At 28.8% G+C, this 16,928-nt stretch overlaps 1 protein-coding gene across 1 annotated transcript; it reads left to right on the top strand.

The window, feature by feature from the left end:
• Positions 1-11,669: 11,669 nt before the first annotated feature.
• LOC149495861 (uncharacterized) lies at positions 11,670-15,504 on the top strand. The gene is made up of 2 exons (XM_089722312.1): positions 11,670-15,170; positions 15,244-15,504. Exon 1 carries the CDS (start codon positions 11,843-11,845, stop codon positions 15,146-15,148), a length of 3,306 nt encoding a protein of 1,101 aa, XP_089578438.1. The 5' UTR covers positions 11,670-11,842; the 3' UTR covers positions 15,149-15,170; positions 15,244-15,504.
• The last annotated feature ends 1,424 nt before the right edge of the window (positions 15,505-16,928 follow it).

Here is a 16,928-nt window from a genome sequence, read left to right as displayed (position 1 = left end):
TTCGGTTCGATTGGGGATCGGTTCGATTTATTTGGATTATTTTAGTTAGATTCTGTAATGTTTCCTCCGTTTACTCAATAATAATAAAAACATTAGTAGCAATGATATTTGATTTTAGAATAATTAATTTATGTAGTAGTCATACATATATACATTTATAATCGATTGGTAGCTGGAGTTCCATTTTATTTCATCGAAAATTTTAAATGTTGCCAAATCGAAAATTTCGAATAATCAATTTTGGGCTGGAACCCAATTCGAAAATTTGGGCTCGAATTGAGACTATATCACATTTGCAGCCCACACGGCTAAAATTTTCGATTTTTAATTTAATAAAAATTTGAAAACTTCGAAAATAAAAATTCAGGGTATTTTAATAATATTATTCAATTAAACATATAAAACTAGGAAATATAAAAATAGAAAACCGAAAATTTTTTTTATAACCTGACCTTAAAATAAAAATCAATTATCAAATAAAGTTGAAGATTCAGTTAAGAAGCACAAAGTATATGTCAAAATATTTTAACTGAATTGATAGAAAATTATATAATTTTATTTTAGATTAATTTAAATTACTAAAAAATTTAAAATAGTTCAAATAAAACTATTAATAAAATAATTAATCTAAAAAATAATAAAAATAATTTGATTAAAAGAATTAAAAAATAGGTAGTTATTATTTAAATTTATTATTGTACTTCTAATAGTTGAAGATAAGACGTATGTATAATATCTTAATTATGAATAATTTATGAATTATAATATCACTCAAGTAGGAATCTTATTAAAATACCAATTTAATATAGACTATAATGTTTAATACTTATAGAAAAAATCACCATAATAATTTTATTTTTCTTTGGCTATGGAGTTCATTATTATATGTCAAAAACTTTTCTTCTATCATTTTACTTTTTAATTTGAAAGATATTATTTTACTTGAGTTATGATTATTTTTACTTTCCATATCATTTCAATCATAAATTTTTATTTTTTTCATTCAATTTTAATTTTTTTTTTCAATATTCATTCATTTTGTCTACATATATATTATAATATTTACAATAAAATATTGACTAAAAACACCTGATTAATATACTTATTTTTTATTCAATAATTTATTACTATTTTTATTATATTATAAAAAAATCAATAAATTATATTTAGAAAAAAAAAACGAGTAGGAACAATGACTTCTAATGTGCAAAGCACGTTCTTAATACTAGTATTACTAAAGTTACAAAATTGATAATTGTTTGACTCCCAATAATTTAACTTATGATCCACGTTGAAACTAAAATGTGGCTAGGGGTGTGAAAATAGGTTGACGTGTTGAGTTGGACACGAACCCTCCTAATACGTGATACAATTAGAATCAATACAAATACAATCAGCTTAATAATCATGTCAAATATTTAAACATAAGTACTACATAAAAAATTAAACGAGTAACATGAATACGACACATGTAACATGTTTAATTAAATAGCTCATATATGAGTAAAAAAAAGTCAATTAAATTTAATTAAATGGATCATATACGGGTCAAAAGACGACAATTATAATACCTATAACCCACATAACCCTCTGTGTGTGTGTGTGTGTGTGTGTGTAAATTACATTTTTATCTTAAAATAAATAGTTAGACAGATTAAATGAGTCAATTTATAGAATGATCCGCTTAAAACTTGTGTCATATGTGGATCACTCGTTTATGACACGAACTTATTTAAACTCAACTTTAATCCATTTAATTTTATTATTAAACAAATTGTATTTCCGTGTCACACCCATGTCACACGCTGACGGGAGCATTTCACGTTTCAGAAATGGAAAATTTTGTAGGCTTGAAATATCAACATTCATTAATATTTATGATCGGAGAAAATATGAGCCATCAACAAAGCCTGCCATAGACTTGTGCAAGTCCTTTTGGTGGGACTCTAATGGCTAACTTACCAAAGAGTTTAGGATTGGGGGCAAACAAAGACTTAAACAAGTCATTCTCACCTGCAGGGTCTAAATACTTTTGAAAGTCTTTGAGGGTCTATGCAAATTGCACGTAATTTACAAATCTTTCGCAAAATTTTTGAAGACAAAAGTGAAAAATTGATGTTAACTTCACATCTTTGCTGGTTTTGCAATAGATTACAAACAAAAAGATATCAAATGTTGATTTCACTTCAATTAAAGCATACTTGAAGAAGAAAAAACTGATCCTCAAACTGTAACAAATAAAAGCGATGGATATAGTCGGTGGTGGAGCCAGGATTGAAGACAAAGGGGATGAAAATTTTTTTTTTTTCAAAATTTAGGAGGCGTTAAATTAAAAAGTATTATATTTTAAGGAATGAAATTGAAAATTTTTAAAAATTTAGAGATGAATTATTAAAACAAAATTACTGAGGGGGCCACTCCTGACATCCCTTCTCTCTGTCAGAGAATATAGTTATACTTTACTCCAAATCAATTGATCTAAACCCGAGCAACTAGCGAAAATGAAGATTAAACACAAAAGATTGTTAGATATCTTTTCTTTTGGTTTCAAAGACTTTCTTCTTTCTTTCTTCTCTTTGCTTCAATTAAGGGTTGTTCTTCTTCCTCAACAAGTACTTTCATGGAACTCGGCCTTTTGCTAAAGCAAGTGAAATCCAAAACAAATGAGGGCAACTGAATTGCAATTGTTCTTCCTTCTGATTTGCTAAATTCATTTTGGGTCATGCCCGCCCTACAAAGCCTCATATTTTTTTATTTGGTTTCACCAATTCCTCTGCATTTGATCATCTCTTAAACTGCAAATAAAAGCATGCTTAATTTAAACAATGTGATTTTTTGTGATTGTAATGTCATCTCGAATAACTTTCTCAGTGTTCTATCTCGTGTGTTAGCTGAAGTGTGTTAGATGATCAACGAACATTGTTACACATTTGCTTGCAACTCATGTCTATATCTGATCTACGAGAGTGGAGTCATGTCCCACTCGATTTTTTTTTTCCAATGTTGTAAGAGTTAATTAAGTCCAATTTAAATTTCCATTTTATCTTTCAAAAAAAAAATTAAACAATGTGAAATATTATTATATTAAATCGGCCGCTAATTTATTAACTTCAAAAACTTTGGAAGAATTTAATTTTATAATTAAAAGACATGGCCAATATATACGAGCTCAAAAATAAGTGAGTTTAATTATAAGTCATTTAATTTCTATTATTATTTTTCAATCTGAGATTCACTTCTTAACCATTGATTTGGTTTGTTTACCCTTTTTTCAATTTTCAGTATGATAAAAAATAACTTTATACAAATATTACTTTATAATATTTAAACTGTAAATTGAATTAAAATTCAAATATTTTACAAATTCTTATAATATGTGAAAAGAAAACACACAGTAATTAAATAATTGTTGGCTTTTCGCTAAACTGGTTTAAGTCTCCCATCCCTATGAATTGTGAATTTCTTCTCTAAGGGTCCATGAGATATAAGTTGTTGGGATTTCTTCTCTCATACTAAAATTATAAAGGGACAGAGTTAAGTGCCCTAATTTATTTCTCAAGAACCAAACAGATTTGTCGGCATGGGCTTAATTTTGACCTTTGTCGATCAATCAGTGACCAGAAATCACCATAACCTTTCAAGATTTTTATATTCAACAACAAAGAATAGTACAAATTTTGGAAAATGATACTGCATTTTCTATAATTTTCCTGTCACTTGAAGGAATCGAAAATACTTTTTTATCTTCATATTGTTTGTAAATTGCATGTTGATGGGGCCAAAACGATAGCTTTATTTTGTCCATTACTAAAAAATTTTAGTTAAAAAAAGTTGGATAAAGATTATATTCATACAAAATATATAAAAGTCTGGTTTTCCAAATCCAATCCTATAAGCTGGTTTGAAAAATTAAAATTAAAATCTAATCCAAAAATTAAAATTTGGATTTTTTTTTTGTCCCTTCTTTGTAAGATTTATTGCTGAATGAAAATGTGACATTTGATTTTATTTAGTTAGAGACTTTATATATTGATTTAGAGGTTTGGATTTTCAAACCAATGGAGCCTACTAGTGTTGCCTCCATTGATGTTATGACATATAGTGGTGAAAACTCATATGTGTTTGTCACATATTACAAATTTTAAAAAAAGTAATACAGGTGGAGAGAATTCGAGAAGTTATTATTTTATTGTCTTAATCAATTAATGGATTAGTTATTACTACGAAGATTTATATAAAATTTTTTGCTAATATGAATATTTATATCTTTTATCAAAATCATGATAAAATCTAACATTATTCAATAAATTTTTTTTTATTAAAAGATTAAATAAATGTATTTGCTGAAAGCAAAATTTTATATTTGATCCATATGAGAATTTATAATACTTAATATTATTATTAATGAATTATATATATTTTTTAAAAAATACAATAATAGTAGCAAATGGTTCTTTTTTCTTCTCTAGAAAATTATTAAACCAAATAATAGGTAATTAATCACTTCCAATTTCAATTTATCAATTCTTTAATTGCAATAAATTTCATTTTATACCTTAATTATCTGAGAAATTTCATTATTTAGTTACAATTTAAAGAACCATTTTTTATCATAAATCTTTCTACATTGTTAATTAATTGAATCAATTAATTATTCAATCTTGTAAATACAAATTAAGCATCTCTCCAATAACTCTAAACACAAAAGGTCAAAATAATTATGACTTTTAACATCATATCTGTTAAATTAATTGAATTAATAGTTGAATCATCCACAACAAAGCTATGGTATATATTAGTGGAATTTTATTTTAAAAAATGTCATTTTTTTAAAAATGACATTTTTATATTTTCTCTGAAAAAATTGACTTTTCTTTTATCTTCTCGCATGGTAAGTTCCCTTCATCCTAAACATTACAAAATAATTTGTCAACAATATATATAATTGTATTTTGAACAAACACTAAAAGCATATTTGAATGAGGGATAAACAATTAGGGTTTAGGGTTTTAACTCTAATCTCTGTTTACAGACGAGATGAAAGAAATATTGAAAGAAGGAAAATAACGATAGATTATCAATTTTGTTTCAATGGTTATTTTCTATTCCGTGTTTGGATCGTTTGGATAGAATAAAGGACAGAAAATAAATTTATTTTCTTTTATTTGGAAATGACAAAGTTTTAGAAAAAAAAATATTTATATTAAAAATTGCCAATTTTATTCTCATTTAAATAGCAGGGTATTTAAGAAGGGTAAAAGTTAGTTAATTGATTTGTGGTATTTAGATCATTTAATAAAAATAAGTGAGATTTTCACTTTTCTTTATTATTTTATCTTTAAATTGGAGAAATTTAAAACATGTGGATCTGAGTGAAAAATAAGTGAAATAAATATTTTCTCCTCTTTTCTAAATAAGGAAAAATACCTTTGACTAGATAATTTACATAGTTATCAAACAAATGGTAAGTTAATAAGGTTGTATAATTCAAAAATTAGAATAGTGTTTTAATATTAATGAGTGTTTCACTTAAAAACTTTAAAAATTGAAATTTATAATTATAATTATTGCATGAGCCTTTTGACAGATAGCCACTAATTAGTAGCTACCAAATGTTGACTATAATCAAAGGCGGAGTTCCATAAGGAAGACTAAGGTGCGTGGTATTTAAACAAAATTATATTTTGATCCTTAAATATAAAAAACTATATTTAACCCCTCTAAAATTTTAAAAAAATTTATTTGACTCCTAAAAAAAATTGTCGTAACTAATCATGGAACCAAATAGACACTAAATAACCTCATTATCATAGTTGATTTATCACATGATTAACTAATTTTAAAATTTTAGTTTTATGAATGGCAAAGAAAAATATAAACATGTGTGATGCTTATTCTAAATGTAAGATATATTTTGTATGATTGTTCATTATATACATATTTTCAGTTAGTATTTGAAATTAATGTATGTCCCTGAAAATGGGAGATAAGAAAAAGGCAAAAGCTGGAACATTTATTAGGGAAAATGAGCATGACCCAACAATGGTACCAAGCCCCATTTCATCCCCCACATCTCCAATTCTGTCTCATATCCTCAATCTCTCTCGCCCTCTATACTGCCTTCTTCTCCCCAAAACCCCTTGCGCTCCGTTTCCCCACTCCAAAACGGAACAACCCACAACCCGAAACCAGACTCGATACCGGACCCACTAACATCGCCCACATCCTTATGGGAATAGGCGGATCAGCAGCCACATGGAACGATCGCGTCCGATACAGCTCTCTCTGGTGGGACACAAAGAAAACGCGAGGCTTCGTTTGGCTAGACAAAATGCCGAAAAACAAGAACAACAGAAAATCCGAAATATCGGAACCACCGTACAGGCTTTCGTCTCCAGACTGGACCCGGTTCAGATTCTCCAGCTCGAGATCAGCGGTCAGGATCGCTAGAATAATAAGCGATAGCTTTAAATCGAGGCTGCCAAATGTGAGGTGGTTCGTGATGGGAGATGATGGTACAGTGTATTTCACTGATAACTTAGTTTCGGTGTTAGCGAAATATGATCATAATCGGATGTGGTATATCGGAGGGAATTCTGAGAGTGTAGAGCAAGATTTGATGCACGCGTACGATATGGCTTTTGGCGGTGGAGGATTTGCGATCAGTTATCCACTGGCGGAGAAATTAGTCAACATATTAGACGGTTGTCTTGATCGGTACTATTATTTCTACGGTTCTGATCAAAGGATCTGGCGTGTATAAGTGAAATCGGCGTGCCGCTTACTTTAGAGCGCGGATTCCACCAGGTACGTGTGTAGGTTATTTGTACAGTTGGCTTTGTTTGGAGTTTTCTTTTTCACACGTGGCAGATAGGTCAGTCAACAGAGTTTGCCTCTCGCCTGACCGTGTTTGACGGTTATGTGAGTTGTGGCCACGTGTAACGTTACACTATTTGGTAAAGACAAAAAATTTAGAAAATTAATAAATTTCCTTATTTAGGAAATTATTAAATTTAATATCATTGGATTCCTGAATAATTAAGAAAGATAAAATTGACAGAATGTCGGGATTATATTTAATATTATTGGATTCTTAAAAAATCATTTCTTTTAAGTTAGTTTAAGACTTAATTAATTTTGCAGGACTGCTCATAATAATGAAGTTCACTTAAAAAATCTGCATAACTTAAAAGCTGTGCACTATGTATTTCAAGATGCAATAAAATTAATCAATGTGGTGAATTTTTTTGTTGAAACTATTTATGCAATTGTTTATTTTCCATCAAAAATAATCTTTATTTTAAATGTTGATGTTCATATGACTAACGCACTTCTATCTCTGTATTGATAAACTTATTATAATTTGAAAATAATGTCTTGTTCTATGATAAATATGAAACTATAAAGTGAACGTTAGATTTAGATCTTACTATTGTCAGTTTCTTAGCATTTATATATGTAATACTATAATTTCTAATGACTCTTAGTGAACAAAATAGCTTAGAATCAATGTTCTCCTTGTTAAAAATTCAGATGAGTCGATATCAGTAGATGTAGAAATAGTTTTAAAATTCTTTGATTTGTCCTAAGCTGTAGTTAAAAATTAACCTGCATTCTTTCAAATTTATGAAGCTCAGTGACATACAATTCTCTTCTTACAATTAAATGAAAATCAATATGAAATTAACTTGTATGTACAGTATAAATGTTGAAGAAAGAGAAATGCAAGTGGAGATGCACTTAATTAACAGTCTCTCTTTTTCCAGTCATCCTTGGAATAAGATAACCTATATTAGCTTATTTGTTTTTTAAAGGGAAGATAATGTACCTTACACACAAACATACATTTAACTTTTGTGACCATGTCTCTTGTCTTTTGCACCACAGGAAATATATAAGTTGGCCTCTCTGTGGGTCTGGAAAATTTCTATTTCATATATTTACTAATTCATAACTAAATTTTGATAAATCTAAAGACAATTATGGGCTCGCTCAGCAAAATTAGTTGTTTTGATAGCTGTTAGTTATTTTGGTAACGCTTAACTGTTAGCTTTTTAAATAGTTTTTCATATACAAAACGCTAAAAGCTAAATATTATACGGATTAACTTTTTATAAAATATTATCTTAATCTCTAAAAGTTAGTTCAAATGCTATTGGCAAACGCAACCTATATTTATAATTTTAATAACGATTTAAAAAAAAAGATTCTATATTCCACTGTAAAGGTTTGCAACTTTTTTTTTTTTTTTTTTTTTTTTTTTTTGTGAATAACGAAAACGGAGCGTGAAATACACATTGGAAATCCTTTCTTCCAATAGCTTAAAATCCCAAAATTCCAAAATATATTTGTTTGTTTATTATAGCTTAATTAAGTCAAGATTGGTTATATTAATAATTGGAAAGACCTAATCAAATAAAAGAAGCAACAGTGCATCATCAAAACCATTGACTAGACAAGACTATTCCTTCATTAAAAATACAACTAGGGTTGTCTTCATGCATTCATGGATTCTCGCTGCAATCAACTTGTGGAAGAAGCAATTTAAATAAATTAAACATTATGTCTTGATTCCAAACGAACAAAGAGATGGCTTAAATAGATTTTTTTAACAAAAAATAAAAAAAAAACATGACTATTATAAATCTATAATTGAATTATTTATATTTCTTAAAAAATTTGTAAAAATTTCGGCTAATTATATATCTGATTAATTTATAGTATGATTTTTCTTAATCTGAAATTTATAGCATGGTTAATTCATAAATCAATTAGTTTATCAGTATATGCGTAGACACATAATTAGTTATTATTTGAAATTGTAGAATATAAAATATAATTACAGAATATAATATGCATTATCCATGAAGTATTGAAGTTCAAAAAATAAAAAATTGATGTCTATAATTATATTTGGTAGGCCTCGATAAGACAATTCAAGCCCCCAACCTAACTTCAAAGGCTTAGCCAATGTGGCCCAAAACTTAACCATCCACGAACCCATACCAAGTTCCAAGAATTGGACTTCAGCCGGGTACACCTGTCCTTGGTTTTTCCTTTCTCGGACTAAAATCCCATTATATTTAGAAAATGATTTTTTTAAAAAAATATTTGTTTATATATCCATTTGAATTCAATAAATATTAAAAATTAAAAATATTGATCCCTAAAATATTAAAATATTTCAATTTTTACTCCCTTAAAATTTGAAAATTTAGCTTTAGTGAAATCATCTTTTTTTTTCTTTTTTGTAATGAGTTTAATTCTACGACTATAAGTGAAAATTCTAAATGAATATTTCAATGTCTTTTTTTGTTATTTTAAATTTAATTGTCAATCAAACAGATATATTTATCAAAACACTTTTGCTTTTAATTGTTACTTAGCTAAAAGCTAACAACAGCTACTAAAACAGTTAACAACTATTAATATTGAGGTAAGAAGACTTATATTACATTTGCGTAACCGTAATGAAAATGTAGCATAATGGTTAACTTATCAAAGAATTTAGAGGCAAAGAAAGACTTGCATAAGTCTTGGGATAGTGACCGAATTTGACACAACACTTAATCAAGTCGTTCTCAGGCTTAACTATTCACTTGTTGATTGACTTTTTAATTAGAGGGTTATAAGCGAAACGCAAATAAATTTCATCCTTTGCCCAAAGATAAAGATCGATACTCTAATAATATCTCTACATGGTATGTACTGCAGGGAAAAATTTACTTAGACCCTGTTCATGTTTTCGCCTATAAACTAAACTAATGAAATTTAGTATTCTTATTGAAATGAAAGTATAGTGTAATCTAATTTACACCTTAGTCTAATCTACACGTCACGTGTTAGACAAAGATTCTATCTATGAATTTCTCAATTAGTAGACCTTAACGATAGTTGAAGGAAATTTGGATCGTGAAAAATGAGGCAGGAAGACTTGTATAAGTTATTGGCTGGACTTTAAGATTAAAATTGCTTAATTGGAATGCAAACATAGCATAATGGATAACTTATCAAAGAATTGTGGAGCAAGTAAAGACTTGCATAAGTCTTCAAAGAGTGACTGATTTTGACATAATGTTTCAATTTAGTATTCTGATTTTGATTGTCTTTTTTTTTCCTTTATAGAGAAGAAGAGGAAACTTCATTAATGAATAGAATGAGAAATAAAAAGAGATTCAACATGAGAAGAGCATCGACATGAGAAGAAATCTCAAACCAAATATGGAAACCAACATAAAAACAAGATACTATTGCTAAAGCATGAGCAGCTTTATTCACTGATCTCCTAACCTAATCAATAGTAACATGCCCACTGTTGTTGCATAACTCAAACACAATCTCTACAACAAGATTTGATCGTCTTTTAATCAGAGAGTTACAGTGATTTGCAAAATAAACCTTTGCATGTAATAAGCATATGAAATCCTTATCAATATAATTCTCAATAAAGTACTAATACTAATAAATATAAATGGTTTAACAAATAACAAAAACTTAATAATTTAATAAATAATACTTTTGTCCATTGAATTATTTTCCTGATATATTCTTATATAATAATTATTGAGATAACTATAAGAGAATGATGACCAAATATATATATATATATATTTACTTATAATGTGTGCACTTAGTTTTTAATTTATGTTAGTTTTGTTCACGAAATTTAAGATTAAACTTAAACTCACATAATGTTTAAGATATATAATGTTAAAAGAAATTGAGGAAATATGATCCGTGAATATTGAGGTAGGAAGACTTATATTACATTTGCGTAACCATAACGAAAACGTAGCATAATGGTTAACTGATCAAAGAATTTAGAGGCAAAAAAAGACTTGCATAAGTCTTCGAATAGTGACTTAATTTGACACAACACTTTAATCTAGTCGTTCTCAGGCTTAACTATTCACTTGTTGATTGACTTTTTTAATTAGAGGGTTATAAGTGGTAAGCAAATAAATTTCATCCTTTGCCCAAAGGTAAGGATCGATGCTCTAATAATATCCCTATGTGGTATATGGTGCAGGGAAAAACTTACTTAGACACTGTTATGTTCCTACCTATAAACTAAACTAATGAAATTTAATATTTTTATTGAAATGAGAATATTTCTTATCATACATTTGGAAAAAAAAAAAAGTCAAAACACTTTTTAAAAAATCTCTAATTTCATTTAATTGGTCTACAAATGAGGTCATGCACCGAATCTAGACAAATTTTTTTCATATTGTGCATGCATGCAAGAATTGAAAAGTTCTTGCCTTCTTGGATGTACATTTATTTTATTTTGGTTTTAATTATGAGGTGTTCAAAAATACGAAAAATATCAGTCTAGCTTATTATTTTAAATTCCATTTTTTTTTTTGAAAACCTTGAGGATTCTTCAAAAAGAAAAATGAAAAACCTTGAGAAAAAGATTGATAGTGCAGAAACAGAAACCAATGTAATTTCTAAAAGATAAAATTTAAATTTCTTAATTATTCATCATGATTATAAAATTTAAATTTCTTAATTATTCATCATTAATCATGAGATTTCAACTCCACCTATCTATATAATCCACTTTTATTAAAAATAATTAGAGTAAATTATTCTAATTATTAAAAGAAATTATGAAACAAAGTATAGTGTAATTTATAATAACAAAAAAAAAAAGAATAAAATTATAGTGGCTCTTGACTAAGTGGTAGAAAGTAAAGAGCGAATGTTTTAAAATAATTAAAAAAAAAAAGGAGAGAGAACATTATCATGATTCAAACAAATAGGGAATCATGTGGTCTATAAATAGGGAGTGATATATGCTGAAATTGATCATAATTAAATTTGGCAAACACAAAAAATGGGTTTTGGTTGCTTACTGTGGCATTTTCAATTTCTCTGCCTCCTTCTATTTCACTTCCATTTTCAATCTCTTTCTTCAAACATTACAAATTCCCCTTTCCCAAATGTAGTTTGCCAGCTTGATCAAAGCAATGCCTTGCTCCAATTCAAAAACTCCTTCACCATTAGGAGGAGTTTTCCTTCTTTTATTAAATCTTATCCCAAGACAGATTCATGGAAAGAGGGCACAGATTGTTGCTTCTTTTGGGATGGTGTCAGATGTGACTTTAATATTGGCTATGTGATTGGGCTTAACCTTTCTTACAGTATGCTTTACGGTAACTTCCATTCTAATAATTCTCTTTCCGCTCTTCATCATCTTCAAAAACTAGATCTCTCTTACAATAATTTCAGAGGCTCCATAATTCCATCTCAAATCGGTCAGCTATCCAATTTGGTTTCTCTTGATCTTTCCTGGAACTTTTGTTTGACATTAGAAACAACTGCTAGTTTTGACAAGCTTATTCGAAACTTAACCAAGTTGCAAGAATTGGACCTGAGCGGTGCAGACTTGTCTTTGGTTTCTCTTGATTCCTTTATCAATTTATCTACTTCTTTGTCATCCCTCAGACTCTCATCTTCTGGATTGAGAGGGAAATTTCCAAACAGTATAATTCAGCTTCCGCATCTCAAAGTCTTAGACTTGGCGTACAATGAAGGCCTCAATGGCTCTTTTCCAACGTCAAATTGGAGTCTTTCACTCTACCATTTGTCTCTTTCTGGGATTGAAATTCCAGTATATTTAGAAAATGAATTTTTCAAAAATCTAAATTTGTTGGAATCACTGAAACTCGCAAGTTGCAATTTCGTTGGGTCTAATCTTGCATTGTTTGGTAATTTATCAAAACTCACTGAGTTGGACCTATCGTTTAATAATTTCGTTGGTCAAATTCCATTAGAAATCGGTCAACTATCTAATTTGATTTCTCTTGATCTTTTTAGGAACAGTCTTTTAATACAAACAACTACTAGCTTTAACAAGCTTGTTCGAAACTTTACCAAGTTGCAAGAGTTGAACTTGGGGGGTACAAACCTCTCTTTGGTTTCACCCAATTCATTTATCAATTTATCTTCTTCTTTGTCATCTCTCAAACTTTCATTTTCTGGATTAAGAGGAAAATTTCCAAATAATATAATTCAGCTTCCAAACCTTAAAATCCTTGATTTATCAGGGAATGAAGGTCTCACTAGCTTCACTATTATATCAAATTGGAGTATCTCACTCAGCCACTTGTCACTTTCTTTGACTAAAATTCTGATTTATTTAGAAAATGAATTCTTCAAGAATCTGAAGTTGTTGCAAATATTGAGACTCAATAGTTGCAATTTTATTGGGTCTAATCTTGAAGTGTTTGGTAATTTATCCAAACTTATTGTATTGGAACTTGGATATAATAATTTCACTGGTCAAATTCCATCCTCAATTGGAAACTGTAACCAACTCCAACAGTTGTCCCTTTCATACAATAATTTTAGTGGCCCAATTCCTCCCTCATTTGCAAACCTTAGCCAGCTCTTCTATTTATATATGGAAAGCAACAATATCAAGGGTCCAATTCCATCTTTCATTCGAAACTGTAACCAACTCCAAGATTTGGACCTTTCATACAATAATTTTAGTGGCCCAATTCCTCCCTCATTTGCAAACCTTAGCCAGCTCTCCTATTTACATATGGGAAGCAACAATATCAATGGTCCAATTCCATCTTTCATTGGAAACTGTAACCAACTCCAAGATTTGGACCTTTCACACAATAATTTTAGTGGCCCAATTCCTCCCTCATTTGCAAAGCTTAGCCAGCTCTCATATTTAGGTATGAAAAGCAACAATATCAATGGTCCAATTCCTTCAGATATTTTCAGGCTCTCTAGCCTAGAGCACTTGATTTTGTCTAACAACTTGCTCACTGGTCAAGTATGTCAATTCAAATATAATAATACATTAAAATATGTTGATCTGAGCCATAACAAGTTGTCTGGCACAGTTCCAAGCTCAATTTTCAATCAGGTGGAGTTGACGGTTCTCATTCTTTCATCAAATGAGAAATTGACAGGAGAAATTCCTTCTGCAGTTTGTGAGTTAAAATCACTCCAAATCCTTGACCTGTCGAGTAACAATTTCAGTGGTCCCATTCCACAATGTTTGGGAAACTTCAGCAGTAGCCTTTCAGTATTACATCTGGGTATGAACAACTTTAATGGAGTTCTCCCTCAAGTATTTTCAGAAGGCAGTAACGTGAGATATTTGAATTTCAATGGCAACCAACTGCAAGGGAAAATCCCAACGTCCATTTCCAATTGCAAAGATTTGGAAATTTTAGACATGGGCAATAATGAGATAGAGGACACATTCCCTTCTTTTCTACAAACTCTTCAAAAGTTGCAGATTCTACAGCTACGATCCAATAGACTTCATGGTTTAGTAAAAAGCCACTCCATTGCCAACTATCTATTTCCCAAGCTACAGATTTTGGACCTCTCCAACAACAATTTCAGCGGACCTTTGCCTTCATATTATTTCAATAATTTCGATGCGATGATCAATGTTGATCAGAATATGACATACATGGGAGCACCAAGCCTCTCCTATTATGATTATTCTGTGAGCTTGACATTGAAAGGATTGGAAATTGAGTTGGTGAAAATCCAAACTCTTTTAACAACCATCAATTTGTCAGGTAATAACTTCACAGGAAAAATTCCCAAGTCAGTTGGAAAGCTTAAAGTACTTAAGCAGCTCAACATGTCTCATAATCATCTCACAGGCAATATTGAACCATCAATAGGAAATTTGACCAATCTGGAAACTTTAGACCTCTCTTCAAATAATCTTACTAGAAGGATTCCGATCCAATTGGCAACTTTGACATCCCTCGAAGTATTTCGTGTTTCGCATAATCAACTTGAAGGACCCATACCTACAGGCCCTCAGTTCAACACATTTGATAATAGCTCGTATGAAGGAAACACAAGACTCTGTGGATTTCCACTGCAAAAGGCTTGTAATTTTGGTGAAAGGCAACAAGTCACGACCCCATCAGGCGACGAAGATTCAAACTCTGATGAAAATGGATTTGGATGGAAATCTGTTTTCACGGGATATGCATTTGGAGCAGTGTTTGGTCTCACAATGGGATACCTTGTGTTCAGAACAAGAAAACCTGCTTGGTTGGTGAAGCTGATTGAAGGTGAAGGACATCCAAGGCTGAAAAGAAGTGTCAACAACACCTGCATATCTTACCAAAGAAGAAGAAGAAGAAATTAGTGAATGGAATTTCTTTCTGAAGGTAAGTTTTAACATCTATCTTCAGATCTAATTAACAATATTTTTATTTCATGAAGAACTTTGGAATTTGTTAGGTAAATCAAATGATGAATAAGCAGATGGTGCATTTGCATGCGAAGTAGAAAGAAGAGATCTCTTCTGTTGCACCAGAATCAAATGCGCTACTTGGAACATCTACAACAAAGCTCTTTTCAATTTTTTAAGCTATAATTTCCTCTCTTTTCTTTTTCTTTTTTTTTTTTTTTGTTGTTTTTCTCTTCTTTTTTCTGTGTGTGTCTATATATGTAAAATAATTTTAAAGTCAGACTTGATTTGTCATTTGAAATAAAATTCAAATTAACTAACTGATACCTACGTATGTTTAGCTTTATATAATTGTAAAATTGTAACAAAAGTGAAAAACTAACATTTTCCTCTTTTTTTTTTTTTTTTTTTTTTTTTTTGAAATTCTAACAAAACAAATGTTGACTCAGTAACTTAACTAGTTGCTTCTATGATGCTACTAATTATGCTATTCAAAGAAATTGCAATGCACGAAATTAAATTGTTCCATTTATAGCAAAGACACAATTTAAGAATTAGATTTAACTATATATATAATTTATATTATATATAAACATGGGAATGAGGGGGGGAATAATGCGATTATCTATATCACCCTTAATAAAATTTAAAATGTTTTAAAATATTCTTAATGATGGCCAATTAAAAAATTACAGTTTATTAGTTGATTGGATATAATTTATTTTTTAATAAATATATATGATAAATAAGACATTTGAAATTTTTATATTTTATTTTTTGAATTTATTATTTATTTGATTTCATTTTGAATATAATTTAAAGTATTTTCTTTAGGAGAGAGATAAACATAGAAAAAATGTATTTTTTTTATTGATACTCTTTTTTCTTTATGTTTGTATGATTTGATTTGATATATTTTTTAAAAATAAATTTTCAAGTAGAATAAGTTTTTCAATATAAATTTTTGAAATTATATTAACATATAAATATTCTGTTATTTAATTTTTTTTAGTTCTTTCTATGGAAAAAATAATAAATGATAAAGTGGTGTATATGAGAATATTTAATTAATATTTTCCTTCACTTTCTTTTTCTTATAGATGATTATCTAAGATATAAAATAGTTACCTAATATTTTTTATTATATAAAAGAATATGTGATATTTTTCTTTTATAATACTCTTAGAAATAATTGGATTATGGCAATAAAGGTAAAAAAATCTTATACAATAATAAGAATAATAAATATTTAATTGATTTAATTGTTTATGTGAAATTTGATATTCCTTTTAATCGTCCCTTGAATATATTTGTGTGAAATATATATACACGTCTAAACCATTTATCTCATATCGGATAACTAAGAATAGAGAGAGAACGAGAATGGTAAGTAGAAAAGAATTCTACAATATACTTTGTCAATTTTGCACTTAGTTGGAGTTATTCAATATGTTCAAAAATATTATTATTACATTAATTAATTAAATATTATATTAATTAATGGTCTAAGATTTCTTCAACAAAAGAGAACTTATATCCCTTTGTAATTTTAGGGATTATTTCTAATTTTAAGGATATTAAAATATCCGGTAAAACTGATTTAGGTTGATTTTTAGTTTGCACAGATAAATAATTTTTTTTATTCAATTTTTATTTTTAGTGAAAGGTTTAAATTGACCAACCTAAAAGTGCATGTAAAACCAATTGAACTAATTAGATTTTGAGCTATATTTAA

Source organism: Jatropha curcas, chromosome 6, assembly GCF_041381405.1.
Source record: "Jatropha curcas cultivar XTBG-Jc1 chromosome 6, XTBG_Jcur_1.0, whole genome shotgun sequence".
Classification (NCBI taxonomy): Eukaryota; Viridiplantae; Streptophyta; class Magnoliopsida; order Malpighiales; family Euphorbiaceae; genus Jatropha; species Jatropha curcas.
This window is presented reverse-complemented; position numbering and strand designations above follow the sequence as displayed.

Excerpts from the sequence above, each read along its gene's own strand:
- LOC149495861 (XM_089722312.1), top strand. The coding sequence starts at position 11,843 with ATGGGTTTTGGTTGCTTACTGTGGCATTTTCAATTTCTCTGCCTCCTT.